The sequence below is a fragment of the Alnus glutinosa genome, chromosome 10, assembly GCF_958979055.1.
Source record: "Alnus glutinosa chromosome 10, dhAlnGlut1.1, whole genome shotgun sequence".
In the NCBI taxonomy this organism is placed as follows: Eukaryota; Viridiplantae; Streptophyta; class Magnoliopsida; order Fagales; family Betulaceae; genus Alnus; species Alnus glutinosa.
In genome coordinates, this window is record NC_084895.1 from 13,687,564 (window position 1) to 13,704,802 (window position 17,239).

The following is a 17,239-nucleotide window of genomic DNA, read 5'->3' on the forward strand; positions in this document are numbered from 1 at the left end:
TGAGAAGCATTCTGATTTGAGACTTAGGACTCTCCCATTTTAGGTTTTATTTCTTCATTATTTTTTCGTCATTGCTGGATTATACTTTTAGCTACATGTTCAGCAGTGTTTAGGAACTCAAATATGTCTTGCATTTCAAGTCTTACCTATGTCTTATGGGGTCGCTTTGTCAAACATTTTGTTTGATCATATCTATGTCAGATGCTGACACCTGCACTGGTGACTTAGTTACATAGGATTTATTCCTATTCCATGTGTTATAAATTTTAGATCTTTTATCTTTATACAGGCACTAATTGAGAAAGATTGGCTAGCATTCGGTCATCCATTTTCAGATAGAATAGGAATGCCAACAATATTTGGTAGCAGCAACGTTCCATTCGAGTTATCAAGGCAGTCTTCTGTAGGGAGCTTCCCATCATCACCAATGCGCCAGGCATCAGGATCGTTTACATCTCAAGCTCCTAGTTCATCTCATGCACAGAATTTGAACAACTATTCTCCCATATTTTTGCAGGTGTGTGCCTTCATATTGAATTCAGGGGGACCAAACAAAAAAAAGAGGCTGAGTCACTATAATTTATTTGCTGTTGCTTGTCATGTCATTGGTATTGGCATCCCAAGATGATTAGTGCTTTCTATGGGCTCTGAATTGAGCCCAAAAGCTATGGAAAGGTGCGGAAATGACTGCAGAACCCCAATAGGCCCTGCATGAGCTGGAATGATCTAAGCAAGATTCAAAGGGGCCTGCAAGTCTTGATGCTTACTTTTCTTACTTGTTTTTGTCAATGCATTTGTATATCTATTGGCTGGGGACCAGAAGCCTTCTTCAGGCCCCTGTAGATCCTGCCCATGCTCAAAATGGTATTTAGGGCTCAAAAGGGGCTACTTAGGCCCTGGATGGGCTCCAATAAGCCCTGACTATAGACCAAAAGGTTCAGATGGAGCCCCAAATGAGTTAGCAATTTTGGGAGTGGCAAGTTGGGCCCCTTTTCCTTTCAAAAGAAATCGTGTAAGCCTTTGACTCTCCAAAAAAGACAGAAACCTAGGGGTAAGAATGGGGTGGAGGCTGGGGTCTGGACCAAATGGCACTTCCTGACAACTTAAGTTGTCAGAATTAGTGGTTTCAAGGGGTGACGTCAGTAGTAGTACTAGTAGTAAACTATTATTATCATTTTTGTCATTCTGTTCTCTCATTTGAGTACCTACGGTTTCTCCACTTAAGATCATGTCAAGAATTGATGTCAAGCATGGCATGAATCAAGTTTAAGATGATAATTTTTGCATTCCCCCCTCCCCCCTTTTATTGCTTGATGATTTGGTATTAGTTAATGATCTGGTATCTATTTTGCAGTGGATTGATTGTGTTTCACAGTTGCTGCGGATGTATCCTTTTGCTTTTGAGTTCTCCTCGGTATGTGTCCTTGCATATGTGACACTAAGTTTTCATGAACATTTGACTGTGTTGATGAGCATCTTATTTTCTTCCCCTTTTTATTTTGTATTTTAGATCAGAAAATACTTGCTTGCTGACATCTATACCATTTGGTGGTTTAGGGTTTCCTGGTGGATTTCTTGGACTGCGTGCTTTCTTGTCGCTTTGGAAACTTCTTCTGTAATAGGTAATTTGCTTTTATCAGTGTTGCTCTTGATACAGTGGATTAAAGTCTGTAGTCTCTTGCATGTGTTTGCTTGATGTACCCTTGCTATTTTGAATTAGACTGCACAACGTGATATCACAAGCAAAAACTAGTTAACTATCCTGAGAGAAACACATTTTTGTTTCGATCTTGGACTGCAGCAGTCTTACTTGGTTCATAAAGCTAAAACGTTGCTGATCATTGTGTAATTGTCATACTGATGCACAAACTGCATTGGCATGCTTTGGTGCTTATAGTGAGTATATGTATAGCATGGTACTAAAAATAGAAAAAATTGTTTGAAATGCTTCTAAAGTTGATTAAAAAAAGAAGAAGAAGCAGCTTGAAATGGAATGAAATTCTTGAAAGATGTAAAATATGCTAAATAGGAAGCTTAGAAATTGGTGGACAAGGCTAAATTGAGCATATTATGTGATTGAATGGAAATATTTCTCAGGCGAATAAACTGAAATCATTGTATTTTCTGTGTTCATCAATGAAGTTAACAATTGTCATTGATTTCATATTTCTAGTGTTTCAGCAGTGGAATCTGGTAGTTCATCTGTGTAATCTTTATTTCCCTTGTAGTTGATATGTCTCTTACTTCTTTCTTCACGTTATATTGTGCTATTGATTATTCTTTTTATGGAATATTAAATTTATAACCGCCATAGAAATTTACTTATAAAAAAATCCACCATACTACCATTGACCTTCAAATCTTGTTAATTGTTAACCTGGTGGTAATTCTTTTTTTGTTGTTGCACTGATTACTCATTGTACTCCCTTTCTGATGTTGTTCTAATTATCCTGCACTCTGATACTGAATTTTTGTTCTCATTAACGAATTTCTGCAATTCTAAATCATCCTAATCACTGGTTGATCATCCAATTATATAAGGTTATATCAGGTTGTAAAAGAAAAAAGAAAAAACATAAGAGTGAAATACACAATAAAGGAGTTCTGACTTTGGTGATACTGGCCACTGTGGAAGCAATACGTACCTGTTTTCTCATTGCATACTCTGATTTCAGTGAAAAAGAGAGACAGCAATGCGTTGTTTCTGAAGCTTGTGGATGTTTGTGGGCATATTTGGCTGATTTGCGTGCTTCAGAGGGAAGCTCTCATGTGCATTACAACCCTTTTTATGATCCATTGAAACACAATGGTCCACTTTTACCTCCAGCAGCAGCCTTAGCCCCAACTCTCTGGCCCCGGTTTCATCTTCGTTGGGCTTGCCCTTCAGAGGCCGAAGCTGGGGAGGTTGAAGGTCAATGTAGAAAGATGGCTATAAAATTCTCTGAATTGCAGAAGGTATTAATATTACTTCTGTCCTCTGTCCAGTACATTTCCCCAATATCCCCCTCCCCCCTACGCAAAAAAATCTGTTTTCTGAACACTGCTGACATTCTAATGAAGTCTCTTTGTGGTGGTGGCTTTGCCCTACTGATCACAAGCAATTTTGAGCATCAGCTTCATTGTCAAGGATCTTAAGTTTCACCCTGCCATCTGGTCCAGCTTTAATTTTTTTTATAATTGTTTTTTTCATCTCTATAATTCTTTTTTCTTTTTTCACCGCAGTTATATAGTGCCTTGTTACGCATAAAGCAACAGTAATGCCAATTTTTCATTCATCAAAGATAACATGGTCATAGTCGAGGGTTAGGCTTGACTTTATGAAGTTAGCAAAGGGTTCGTTTTACTATAATGCTGGGTTGTAGGTGATCTGGAGTTGTCTGATGATATTCTTGTTCACTCAGATTAAGTAGGATACAACAGGTTTTGAGTCTAGCCGTTGTTGCAATGGATAATACTGTTTCTGTTGACAGACTATCATGTTTGCAGAAGTCGATCATGGTTTTCTTTTCTGTTTATGAATGTTGTTAGCTAAAAGCCTGTCTATCCCCCCCCCCAAAAAAAAATGAAAGACAGTATGTTTGGATGGGTTTTAATTTGTTCCAACATTGATATTTATATTTAGACTATTGTATTTTTTAACAATGTTGTATGTGTTAAACAGGCAAAAGAGGTAGCAGAAAGGAAAGCTAAAGAAGTTACAATTGCCATGGAATCATTAAGTGCAGATTTACGACATGAGAAGCAGCTCAGCAGCTCGGCTGTGAACCTGGCAAAGAGGGCTAGCAAGGAAAGTGAGGCCATAAAGCGAGCAGTACAGTCACTGGGGTGCAAGGTTCACTTCGCAAGCACTGGTGATTGTACTGTTGGCATTGAAAGCTACCCAGTAGATAATCCACAGAAATTCGCTTCTTCTCCTTCAAAAAGAGTACCAGATGGTACTGTGCAGCTTGATGAGAAGTCAGATCTCTCCGTTTCTATCACGGTAATGGCTGAGGATGCTATTCCCAGCAATCCCGTTGCTGGAGTGTGTGAAACTTTATGCCCACTACGCACTCGAGATGGAGTCTGTAAGTGGCCAGATGCTGGTTGTGCACAGCTGGGTAGCCAATTTCTTGGACTAAAGGCAAATTTTGAAGCATTTGATCAGCTTTCTATTTATGATAGTTACTTTCGGTCTGAGTAAAACCTGTGGATTTGAAGCCAAGCATGAGTTTCCACCTCCAACTTCTGTTGCAGTACTTGGTTGAGCTTATGCTTTGGGAAAGGGTTCAAGTAGGTTAGATTTAGAGCTTTTTCAGAACAGATTCAAGATTCTTTTGAAGCTCACCATCAAAATAAAATGGAAATGCATTAAGATGGATCCTGGCATTTGGAACGGGTCCCGGGACTGTTTGTACAGGGCATAGAGTCTAGCCGATAACCTTCTTCGTATAGACGGAGGAATGCAGAGGGTAAGCTTAAAATATACCTGCAAGAGCTAATGTATATTAGGGTGGTCCAGGTCCATATCTTCATAGTTTTTGACAAGGTGTTGGCCAGGTAGTTTTAATCACATTGCCATTCATTTCCTGAGTAAGAGTATGGCTTCTGTACATGTTTCGGACTAGTTACTTTTTGTCACATTCTTATACCAACACTATGTAAACCAGGGCTGTACAATTAGTAAAATCTTCTTGCTAGTGAATATTGAATAATGCCAAGGATTTCTGCATGCTTTCTGGTGGCCGTCCTGTACTAGGTTTTCCAGAGCAATTTGAAATTAAGATTTATACTATTCTGGGACTATGGAAGGGTATTAGAGCTATAGATGGGAGCTTTTTTTAGATTTGTAATTTTTTCAGATCCGTGACAGTGGATTTGGCTTAGGTGCTGTAAAAAAAACTACAGCATATCTCTTGTAATTTTTTAAACGATCCAGGTTTTATTTCAAGTTTTTCATGAGAAAGAAGTATAAACCAGCCCATGTGGCAACTTTTACCTTCTTTTTTTTTTTTTTTTTTTTTTTTTTAGAAAAAAAAATTCCTAACTAGGGGACCACCTTGTCACATGGACAAAATAATCAAGAAGTATATCTTAGGGTGACAAAATATCGTATCTATTGAAATATTACTTGTATTTTGTCCTCATTTTACCTAAAGGACAGGTCAAATTCAATTTTGTTTAAGATGGTTAATTAATTGTCCCAACTCCGGTGTTTGACGGTAAACTTTTATAATTAAGAGATACTTCAAGGATATGATTAAAGACGAGGTAATTGAATAATGTTTTGCCCACTATTTTCATTCCATCGAACCCTAATTTTTTGAGTATGTATCGTTTAATAATCAAACTCTAGTTTTATGTTCACGAATAGTTCATTTATTAATCGAGTCAAGTTTTGTCGAGCTGAGTTTGACTAAACTCGCAAGTAACTCAACTCGTTAATTTATATCCCTATTGAAGATCATCTATGCATGTACAAAGATTTACTATATGTGTTCTTTTTAAAAAAAAATTGAGGTGGGGTTTGCTTTTCATTTTGGGGAGCATCTTGTTCATGCGGTGTGTGTGAATATATAGGAATATAGTATTGTTCATTTTTCTTAGCTTGACTGGCTTTGTGATTTGGATTTTTGCTAAAAGTCTTGATTGGTGTTCTTGTCTTGGACGATCATGTGAATGTTGCTAAAAGTCTTGATGGGTGTTCTTGTCTTGGACGATCATGTGAAATGTACGTGGAGATGTTTCGATCTGACATAAAAAGTTAAAAAAAAAAAAAATTATTAAAAAATTATTGATATAGCATAAAAAGTTGAATGTTATGAATTTGATTTTCTTACACACACGTTTCAGTCTCTTTCTTCTTTTCTTCATGGAGAAGCTTCTTGACCGACATGTACAAGCAGGGGGCATTGGGTCTTTTGGGGAAAAGTAGCAACTTGGTGGGAGAGATGAGAGTGACTTTCAGTTGCACAGCAAAAGAAAGATAATCGTCAACTTTTACTGTTGTTATTGTTAGAACAGAGTTCGGTACTTTGTTGATTAAATCAATAAGATTTTAGAGAATTAAAATATAACAATGAATCAAGGTTCTTAAGAGGAATTTTCGTCCTTTTTTACCTAATACCTCATCCCCTTTATAAGGATATTTTGTAAGTAAGTTATTGTGTTTCATGTTCATGTCATGATCAAATGAGACCCCTAGTGAGATCAGATAGAGGTTGAGTGGTGTTTCTCGTTCATGTTATAATCGAGTGGGACCCCTAGTGAGATGAGATAGAGGTTGAGGGGTGTTTCACGTTCATGTTATGGTCAAGTGGGACCCCAATGAGATGATATAGAGGTTGAGTGGTTGAGAGTAGAAGAGTGGTAAAATGGGACTCATAGTCGGATTTTATTCCCAACAACTGTGGACCCATTGATCGTGGATTCCGAGGTGAGATTGTCGAACTTCTTTCTATATATATATATATATATATATATATATATATTTGTCAATGTGCAAACGAAGAAGCTAGAAAAATGAAACAATATTTGAGAATGGAGTGTCCTTTACTGAAAGTCTTGTTGTGGGGTTTACTTGTTTTTCTTCAAATTCATGGACACACAGCTGCCTGCCTCCGGGAAGAAAGGATTGCTCTGCTGGAATTGAAGGCGTTTCTGGAATCCAATACTATTCATGCTGATGCAGATGATCACCGCGGCCTTCTTCCGTCATGGATTGACGACACAAAGAGTGACTGTTGTGGTTGGGAGAGGGTCACATGCAACTCCACCTCCGCTCACGTGATCAAGCTTTCCCTCTACAACTTAAAGAAAGAAGATCCTTATAACAACCGTTGGTTGCTAAACGTGTCCCTGTTGGTGCCTTTTAAGGAGCTAACAACTCTTGATCTATCCTACAATGCAATTCGTGGTTGCCTACCAAACGAAGGTATGTTCTAAGCCACTCCTTTTTTTTTTTCCTGCTTTTTATTTATTTATTATTTATTTATTTATTTATTTTAATGCTACGTTGAAGAGATGCCTTTTGAACATCTTCCATCAATCTAATTCCCTCCATCCCAAAAGAAATAAAAAGTTAAAATATTTCATGGAGCCCTTTTGTTCTCTTTGGTCATAAAATTCAGAATTACAGAGGGTTTGATTTATAGTGTTACCTGTCCTTGACCTTCTTAAACTAATTACCAAAACTTCAAGTAATTCTAAATGTCACTTCATATTCTTTTTGTGTTTTTTAAAATTGATGTGGCTTTTAAAATCTTTATTAGATCAAAATCCAATAAGAATCTATCACAAGTACTTCAATAGTAACTTCAAAAAATACTATAAATTTTCAGAGGACACACGAAGGACATGTAGTAGTTTTTCAATTTTTTGCAATTCCTCTCCCATTTACCAGGGTAATTATGAAAACCCAACCTCTCTCCCAATAATTTTTCACGTATACCTATTTATTATAGTTTTGATTTTGTTGATAGGATGGAGACCTTCTTACAGATGGTTAAGTCTGACCGGTTAAAACTTAAAGTCTCACATTAGATACTAGTTAAAAAATGAATTTTCAAGTGCACTAATATGACCTATCAAACTATCAAAGTGTGCCAAAAATGCAATTTTTGTCGAAATATTCTTATAATACCCTTATTCTCTTAAAAATTAAAATAAAAAGTAGATAAAAAAAAAACTTTTTTAAGAGAATAGGGGTACTATTATAGGAATATTTTGACATGAGTAGTCTTTTTGGCATACTTTGGTAATTTGAAAGGTACACTTGAAAATTCAGAGGACTTTTTTATATTTTTCCCTTAAAATATATACATGTAAATAAGAGTGATTAAATCTAGGAAAAAATACAAATTAGTCTCCTAAACTACTGGTCATTCTCCGGATAGCCCCCCAAACTACCAAGGCTTGAACTTTAACCCCAGAACTACCAAAACCTTTGAAAAAAAGGCAAATTTTTCACGAAATATGCCCATAATATGCTTGCCATGTGTCATTTTTCAATTATTTTTTTTTTTTAAAAAAAAATTAAAAAGAATTAAAAAATATTTATAAAAATTAAAAAAAAATAGAAAAAATTAGATTTTTTTAATATATATATATATATATATATATTTAAAAAAATTGCAATCAACCGAAGGACGTACTGCTTCTTCCCAGCATTGTTGTTGGGCATGATGCAGGCTTGTAGCTCGGTGAACTCCTCCCGGCATCTCCGAATGTAGACATGACTAATTTCCTATCCTTCGATGTCTATGATATTGATCTTTTGAAGGTTATAAACGATTCTAATCTGAATTTTATTTTGTTACAAACAAAGAGCAAGTCTATTATCATTGTGAAAGACCTTGATCGGTTTTTTATGGAGAAATCAAATGCCGTGAGCTCATTCGTAGATGTTCATATCCATTTTCCTCTCTGTGATTTTTTGGCATTCAAAATGTTTGCCAATAGTTATTTGGGGCTCAAGGATCACAAGTTTTTCTCTTAGGTAGAAGATATTTTCCAAAGTAGGGCGAGCTTGAGCCCGGCCGAGATCAGCGATCTGATGATTACGAACCGAAACTCGCCAAGCTGAGCTATAAAATTAGTCATCACAGTGTTGCAAACGAATGGTGGCCGGAGGAAGTGTCCGGAAGATCAGATCACAGTTGGAAAACAACGCCACCCCAAAAATAAAATAAGAAATAAAATGTCAGTTTATTTATTTCTTTTATTTTTTTGAATTTTTTATTTGAAAAAAAAACGTGGCACGGGTATTATAAGGATATTTCGTCAAAATATGCATTTTTTAAAGGTTTTGATAATTTGGAAGGACAAAATCCAAGTCTTGGTAGTTTGGGGGACTATCCGAAGAATGGCTTGTAGTTTGAGGAGTTAAAGTGTATTTTTCCCTTAAATCTAACATCAGGGCAGCTCAATAGTAAGGTAAATTAGCCTCTGCTTAAGACTTCTTAATTGTTAGGGATAATTACCTTTTCTCCCTCATCAATTATCAGCCATTGTCAACATGCTCCCATGAACTGACACTTCGACCAAAAAGAGCATCAAACTATCACCTTTACATACTTTGGCTCCTTCTGTTAGGAAATTCTGTTAACTTGGATGGAATATACCATTTTTTAGCGTTAATTTTGGTTTAAAGACAAAAATGCCCTCTATAATAATCAATAAAAAAAATTAAAATTAATATATATATTTTTTTTAAAAAAAAAAAAAAAAAAAACCTAAGGGGGTGGCTGCCACCTCCTTTGGTGGAGGGGGGTGGCGCGTGAACCACCCCCAGAGGTGGCTCCGGCCACCCTAGCTATTTTCTAGGATGGCCGTGCGGCCACCCCAGATTCCAAGTTGGCTACGAGCGACCCTAGAAGTGGCCGGAGCCACCTTTAGGGGTGGCTTGCGGGCCACCCACGGCCTCTGGGGTGACCGCACGACCACCCTAGAGATAAATTGGGGTAGCCGCGCAACCACCCTTGATTCAGGGGTGGCTACGCGTTTCGGGGTAACCGTGAGCCACCCCAAAGGTGGTTGAAGACAGCTCTGGGGGTGGCTCGTAGGCCACCTAGCCACCTCAAGGGGTGGCAGCTTTTCCTTTATTTATTTATTTATTTATTTTTGTTTAAAATGAGGGCATTTTGGTCATTTTTGAAATTGAGTTAGAGCATTTAAGTCTTTGCATAAATTAGACTGACGGAATAGGCCAAAGTATGTAAAGATGGTAGTTTGATGCCTTTTTTTTTTTTTTGTTGAAGTGTCAGTTCATGAGGGATGTTGACAATGGCTAGTAGTTGATGGGAGAAAAGGTAATTACTCCTAATTTTTAAAAGCCCTCCCAAAAAATAAAGTCCTTTATATAAAATTTGTCCAAAAAGAAAGAGTGAGAGACCTCAAGAATACAGTGAGTCCGCCCTCTAGGTTTTTTCTCTGAGAGGACTCACGAGCTAGGTGTGTGATTTGAGTCTCTTGCCAATTTTCTTGGCTAGAAGTTTTAGTCTTTTTGTTGTTCTAGTACCATATTCTGCCATTCATGGGCACGAGGGGGATGGCTGAATATACAGATGGTGAGAAGCTGGGCCATAACCGAAGATGATATCGCTGACTTACGTATGAAGAGTGGAAGATGCCTCATTGAGAGACTCATGTCTGACCGCCGCATCCAAAAAGAAGCATTTCGAATGATGATGTCCTGGCTATGGAAAACTCTGGACAGTATGGCGTTTAAGGAGATCCATGATAACCTGTGGCTGATCGAGTTCTCTAACGAGAGTGATAAAAACAGAGTCAAAGACGGAAGGCCTTGGTTATTTGATCGAAGTGTCCTCGTCCTCAAAGAAGTGGAGGAATGTATTCCACCAACGCAAATGGATTTCACCAAGTCTCTCTTCTGGGTTCAAGTGCGTGCATGAAATGCCTCTCACTTGCATGAATCTAGAGGTGGGGCATAGGATGGGGTCAACTTTGGGGATGGTGGAGGAAGTGGATGTCACCGGTGATGGGTTGGATGGGGACGTTGCTTGTGGATCTTGAGTTAACATTGACCTTACCAAACCATTGGATAGGGGTCGAGCTCTTCATCTAAATGGTACATGTAACACCCCGGTCCCATATTAGGAAGAGATGAATAGTTCACATAGAGTTAGTAATTTATAAAGATACTTATGGGTGTTAAGTCTCACATTGCCTAGTTACTAGGTGAAACTGGGCTTTATAAGTGATTCTAGGGAAAGATTCAAATTGACTAGTCATTTTGGGGTGATAGCGCAGATGTGACTAGCGCTTTTCCTTGGGTCGTTATAGTATATCTCTCTGGGTGCCTTTTAAGTATGAGAAATTGCCACAGTTCTATTACACTTGTGGTCGGATAAATCATGCAAGTTACTATTGCAAGGGGAGTAAAGGATTCCGACTCAATGAGGATAGTCATGCAAAACAATGGGGGGGGTTTTTGGCTAAGGGACGATGATCTTCAGTATAAGAAGGAAGTACCACCAAGTTCATAGTCGGCACAAGCAGACTCTAATCCAGAGCTAGAAACTGAAACAAACTCTGGCACGGCCAGAAAATCCAAATGACAAGGGGTGGCGACAAGGAAATTTTCGACCCTACAATCATGGAGGCTCCCATAACAGACTATCAGGCTGATAAGGAAATTCATTATTTTGGGCGTGATTCTGGGAGCATGGAAGGGAAACAGATGCCCGTTACAAATGCGGAGGAAATCTTATATGTTGAAGGTGATTTGGGCTCAGGGGTGGTTTTAACCAACCCCCTACGGCCGATATGGCTACCCCCCAAAACCCAAACATACCGGACGACCCCAAAGCTGATATGGGGTGGCCAGCCGCCCCTTTTGTTATTTTTGGTTTTAATATTTTTAGTTTTTAATTATTATTATTTTTATAATTTTTAAGTTTTAATAATTTTTTATTATTAAGTTTAAGTTTTGCAATTTTTTTTAAATGGAAAACGGTATGTTTCCATTACAGCATGTATGCGGTAGTTTTAAACTACGGCATGCAAGTTGGATCCCCATTAAGGAGTCTATTCAAACGGTGGTTTTGGATGGGCCTGGAAATGGGCCACTCCAGACAAATCTGAATCTAATACAAAGGACTAGGGGTATCTAATCCACAGTGCATGAAATGCAAACACCGAAGGCCAACGGGGGTACGTAACTTACATGTCAATCCAACAGAAAAAAGGGGAGGATCCTTACAGGCCTGTAAGAGGAAGGCATGGGGAAGTTCCAAGGAAGATGAAGCAATCTCGTTGAAAACAGAACCAACAATCCCTAGCAACCAGATTCCCTAAAAATCCCTCAGAATTCCCAAGGGGGACATGTTAAATGGACCAAAATACCGAGTAAGGTATATCATCAGTTGGCAATGAGAGAGGCTGTTTCACAGCCCGCCTGCCACAATGATTATCATCAGCTGGAACTCTCGAGGGCTTGGGAATTCTTGGACAGTTCGTGACCTCTACCAGATGGTAAAGGAAAAGCAGCCCAACTTAGTGTTTCTTATGGAAACCCTAAGTCAGAAGTCTCATCTTGAAAAAATAAAGCAGAGGTTGGGGTTCGATGGTCTCTTTGTGGTGGATCTGGTGCACAAAAGTGGGGGATAGCACTTATGTGGAAAGTGGCTAGAGACCTTGGAGACCTTAGATATTGCGAATTGCATAGTTTTTTTTCCTACAATTTTTTAATAGATTTACAACAGGTTTTGAAAGTTTGTCAAGATTGGAGAACTTGAAGACCTTAGATCTTAGTCACAACAATTTCAACATAAGCATCATAGAATTACTCAGTTCAGTCAAATCCATTAAGAATCTTAATCTTGCTTCGAATCAGATAGAAGGATCATTTTCTACCAAAGGTATGTTGATCTTCTGTGTTACTTTATAGAAACAACAAGCAGTTCCAATCATATTTTAATTTTTCTATGCTCTCTTTTATGTAAAATTATCGAATTTTGAAAACTTAGAGAACTTGGATTTAATCTATTAGATCTCTCTCTCTCTCTCTCTCTCTCTCTTATATGTTTATAGGCCACAACACAAATATCTAGTTACTAAGCTATAAAATGCTATTATTCTTTTACATACTGTGAATAGCAAAGTTTTGTTTTACTACAAATTTTTTAATAGTTCTACGACAGGTTTTGAAAGCTTGTCAAGATTGGAGAACTTGGAGATCTTAGATCTTAGTCGCAACAATTTCAGCAGAAGCATCATAGAATTATTGAGTGCAGTCAAATCCCTTAAGAGTTTGAATCTTGCTTCAAATCGGATCAAAGGATCATTTCCTGCCAAAGGTATGTATGTTGATCTTTTGTACCACTTTATAAAAATAGCAAGCAATTCCAATTATATCTGAATTTTTTTTTATTTTTTGTTTTTTGCTAGATTAATTGGCTTTTGAAAAATTGGAGAAGTTGGATTTAAGTCATAAAGAATTCAATGGCTCCCTAACAATCAATGGTAATGAGAGAAATACACTTAAGCATGTGGTTTGTAGTTTTGGCAAATAGTAGTGTGAGCTTTAAAAAATAATTAATCACTCTATTGGGTAGGAAAAAAAAATAGTATTTAGAATTAGAAAAGTTGATAGAATCTGTTAATGTGACATGTTTCACTTACACTAAAAATAAAATTAAAATTAAAAACATTAAAAGCATGCGAAAAAAAAATGCAACATAAGGCGGTACAAAAATGTAATGTAAATTTGAATTATGTAAAAATATCCGCCAATGATATAGGAGTTGTAAGGATCACATAATAAGCAAGTTACTAAGAAAAGACTCAAGCTTTCATGGATTTTTTGATTGACTGCGTTGAGCTTTGATGATTCAATATAATCTTGAAATGTGAAAATAAAAATGTAAATGCTAAAGAAGAAACAAAAAATCTTAATTAACAATGAAATGTTGTCCTCGTCTTGGGAGGTAATCAACTTAATGGACGGCTACCGGTCTCAAGTAAAAAATTCCATCATCTAATCTCAGGACTAATATAATTTGCAATTGAAAGATGATGTCTATTTAATTTCAAGACTAATATAAATTTCCATCTTAAAGATTTTATTGACACTGTCTCTCTTCACTCGTGGTAGGTTTGTCTAATTTCAGTAGGTTGGAGATTTTAGATCTGAATGGAAATTCTTTCACTGGAAGTATTTCTCCATATATCGGGGCACTATCTTCTCTAAAATCTATATCATTAGGTTACAATGACCTTAATGGCACTTTACCTGAAGGTAAGAATCAATTTTTTATAATTTGTTAGTCTAACCTGTAATTAATGATCGACAATTTATTAGGAATATAAAAACAGATTATTTTTTTTTTACATAATTACAATGGGATTTGCTAATGTTATTCCTTTTGACAGAGTTGTGCAAACTGAATAAACTGGAAGAGTTAGACCTTTATGGTAATTTCTTTGAAGGGATCGTTCCACCATGCCTAAACAATATGACGTCTCTTAGATTGTTAGATATATGTCTAAACCAATTCACTGGAAACATCGCTTCAAATCTGATAGCCACCCCGACATCACTTGAGTACATTGATCTGAGTTACAATCTTTTTGAGGGCCTATTGTCATTCAGGTTATTTGCTAATCACTCTAAGCTTGAGGTGATTATATTGGTGAATAAAAACAATAAGCTTGAGATAGAAACTGATAATTCGTCAGGTTGGAACGACCTCTCATTTCAATCGTTAAAGGTCATTGTACTACATAATTGTAATTTGAACAAGCCCACTGGAAATGTTCCCAAGTTTCTGTTTGGCCAGCGCAAATTGGAAATAGTTGATTTGTCTCACAATAAGTTGAAAGGAAGCTTCCCCAATTGGTTGTTTGAAAACAACACAGGACTGCAAGAGATAAATCTTCAAAATAATTCTTTCGTGGGTCAAATTCATTTTCCACCAAATCGCAACAAGAGTATTTCGTTTATGGATGTCTCTAAGAATTGCTTAGATGGTCAACTTCAAGAAAATATTGGAAAGATAACTCCATACTTAAAATATCTAAATCTTTCCCAAAATCTTATTGAAGGTTATCTTCCGTCCTCAATTGCTGACATGAGATATTTGGAGACTTTGGACTTGTCCTTTAATAATTTCTCGGGAGAGTTACCAACAGAATTATTTGCCACTTGCACCTCCTTGACTCTTTTGAAGTTATGCAATAATCAGTTCACAGGAACAATTCCTGAATGGATAGGAAACAAGACACGTTTGTTGAGTTTTGTCTTGAGTAACAACTTTTTTGAAGGTCAGATTCCTTGTGGACTAGATTCAGTTCAATTAGTAGACCTTTCTCATAACTCACTTTCGGGATCGTTACCTTCTTGCTTGAATCTACGGTTTGTCGAGCACCTACGTTTGCATGGAAACAAACTTACAGGTCCAATACCAAAAGCTATTTTCAATTCATCGTCTCTTTCGACATTAGACCTTAGAGATAACAGCTTTTTTGGCAACATTCCCGATGAAATTGGTGCACTTTATAACTTAAGAATACTTTTGTTGAGTGGCAACTTTTTCAGTGGTATAATTCCAAATCAGTTGTGTTGGTTAAATAAGATAGGTATAATGGATCTTTCCAATAACTCTCTTTCTGGGACAATACCGCACTGTTTTTACAACATGTCCTTTGGAAATATAGATGATCTTGTCAATTATAGATATTCTTCTCTGTCCTGGCTCAGTGGATTAGGTTCCACATTCCAAAGGCTCCAAAAATGGAATTGGGAAGGAGATAATATGCTGATGTGGATAGAAAATGATGATCATGTTGAGGTTGAGTTTGTAACAAAATACAGGTCTTACTCCTACAGTGGTTATATCCTTAATTATATGACCGGATTGGATTTATCATGCAACAAGCTAACAGGTACAATTCCACTGGAACTAGGAGAGTTATCTTCAATTCATGCATTGAACTTGTCTAACAATCAGTTGACAGGTTCCATTCCACAAAAAATCTCAAATTTAGACAATTTGGAGAGTTTAGACCTTTCTCACAACAATTTAAGTGGAGAAATTCCTTCGGTAATGATTGATATGAACTTTCTAGAAGTGTTTACTGTGGCTTACAACAACTTATCAGGTAAAGTTCCAGACATGAAAGCACAGTTTGCAACATTTAATAAGAGTAGTTATGAAGGAAATCCATTTCTTTGCGGGCAACCACTAGAGAATAGCTGCACCAGAGTAGAGTCACATCCATCACCAACAAAATCTTCAAATGCAAGTGAAGGGAAATGGTATGAAATAGATCCTCAGGTCTTCTTTGCAAGCTTTACCGCATCTTATATTGTTTTCTTATTGGGTGTAGCTACTCTTCTTCATATTCATCCTTATTGGCAACAACGGTGCTTCAATTTAATTGAGGATTTTAAGTACCAGTGTTATTATCCTGCTTTTTATAGCTTAAAAAGATTGTCAAACCGTCTATATCCTTAGATATATTCGGTTTCCATGGACATCTTTGGTGGTAGTGATGATAGCCAGCTATATATTTGATTATGAATAATGGTTAATTGTTGTAATCTAATATGAGACAAGTTGTTCACTTTCACTTGCTTTCTTCTGTATTGTAATTCTTGTCATTTGATGATGTAGATTATTCATGTAGTTGGAAATATTATTAATAGTATGAATTAATAAACTTAGTTTCTCCATACACATGATTTTTGAATACTTTTCCAATAGGGAAACAATTCATTGTATGACATATCCTTAGAAGAAGGAAGAGATCGAAGGGATGAGTACTCACTAGTCAAAACAACAAAAGAGTAATTAGACATCTTTCACTTACAAAGACATACTCTCAAGCATGCACCAAGATTAAGAGACGGCAAATATTGTTTAATATAAAATTAGTTGTTGGAAATATATAAGATAGTATAGGGAAAATATGAAGGCAAAAATAAAATTTCAAGGTTCAATCATAACGACGATATATATCTTTACTATTTATTTTTCCCCCTTTCAAGTGCTAAGGGTATATGACAAAATAGTCCACAGGATACAATGAAGCTTAAAATGTGAGTTGAGAATTACACTTTTTAGAGTAACAAGGAATCACTCTTACAGAGAATTGAACAAAATAAATTTGTATGAGGAAGAAGAGAGATTGTGTGATGGTGTGCTTGCACATGACCAAATGGTCATGTTTATATTGATTTTTGGATCCAAATTAAATCAGTTAATCCAATGGTCACAAATTGTAAGCACCAAATCCAGCTTAATGGACACTTTAATAGCGTATTAATCTCTTTTGTAACCACCAAATCCTTAAATAAACTCCAAATCTTTAAGTAAAATATATTTCAAAATTACCCAAAATAATTAATTTTATTTATTTATTTAAATAAATATAACATTAGGCACTTGCCAGTAACCACTCAAAACTAATTAGTCCCAAGCACATGCCGTTGCTCCTATTCCTAAATTAATACTAGCTTACATGGATGCATTGATAATTTAGATTAAGCAAATGTCTATAGTTCCAAAAAGAGCATCCCCTGCTTTCACAGCCTCCTTAAAAGCATCCACATTTTTCTATCAACCAGAGCAGCTTCACTGCACTCAAATAGGTGCTTATGGGCAGACCACATATATACCTCCACAAAATATGAGTCCTTACCCCTCCCAATTCCTTCTCCAATTTTCTGTAAAAATTAAACCCAGAAAAATCCGAATAAAGTACACCAATTCTTCCAAAATAAGAAGAACTGGTGAAA

The 17,239-nt window shown here is 36.6% G+C and overlaps 2 protein-coding genes across 3 annotated transcripts in view; both read left to right on the top strand.

The window, feature by feature from the left end:
* LOC133879697 (phosphatidylinositol-3-phosphatase myotubularin-1-like) overlaps positions 1-4,711 on the top strand; it is a 53,606-nt gene extending 48,895 nt beyond the window's left edge. Inside the window, exons 15-19 of one of the 2 annotated variants that reach the window (XM_062318397.1) lie at positions 290-517; positions 1,355-1,414; positions 1,558-1,622; positions 2,676-2,955; positions 3,662-4,711. In XM_062318397.1, the coding sequence (XP_062174381.1) occupies positions 290-517; positions 1,355-1,414; positions 1,558-1,622; positions 2,676-2,955; positions 3,662-4,183 (1,155 nt within the window). In that variant the 3' untranslated portion in view covers positions 4,184-4,711. The remainder of the gene's footprint in view (positions 1-289; positions 518-1,354; positions 1,415-1,557; positions 1,623-2,675; positions 2,956-3,661) is intronic. The other variant, XM_062318398.1, reaches the window with a different exon arrangement.
* Positions 4,712-6,464: 1,753 nt separating this feature from the next.
* LOC133879412 (receptor-like protein 15) lies at positions 6,465-16,069 on the top strand. The gene is made up of 4 exons (XM_062317976.1): positions 6,465-6,913; positions 12,642-12,797; positions 13,595-13,738; positions 13,873-16,069. The coding sequence occupies exons 1-4, from the start codon at positions 6,502-6,504 to the stop codon at positions 15,954-15,956; spliced, it is 2,796 nt and encodes a 931-aa protein (XP_062173960.1). The 5' UTR covers positions 6,465-6,501; the 3' UTR covers positions 15,957-16,069.
* The last annotated feature ends 1,170 nt before the right edge of the window (positions 16,070-17,239 follow it).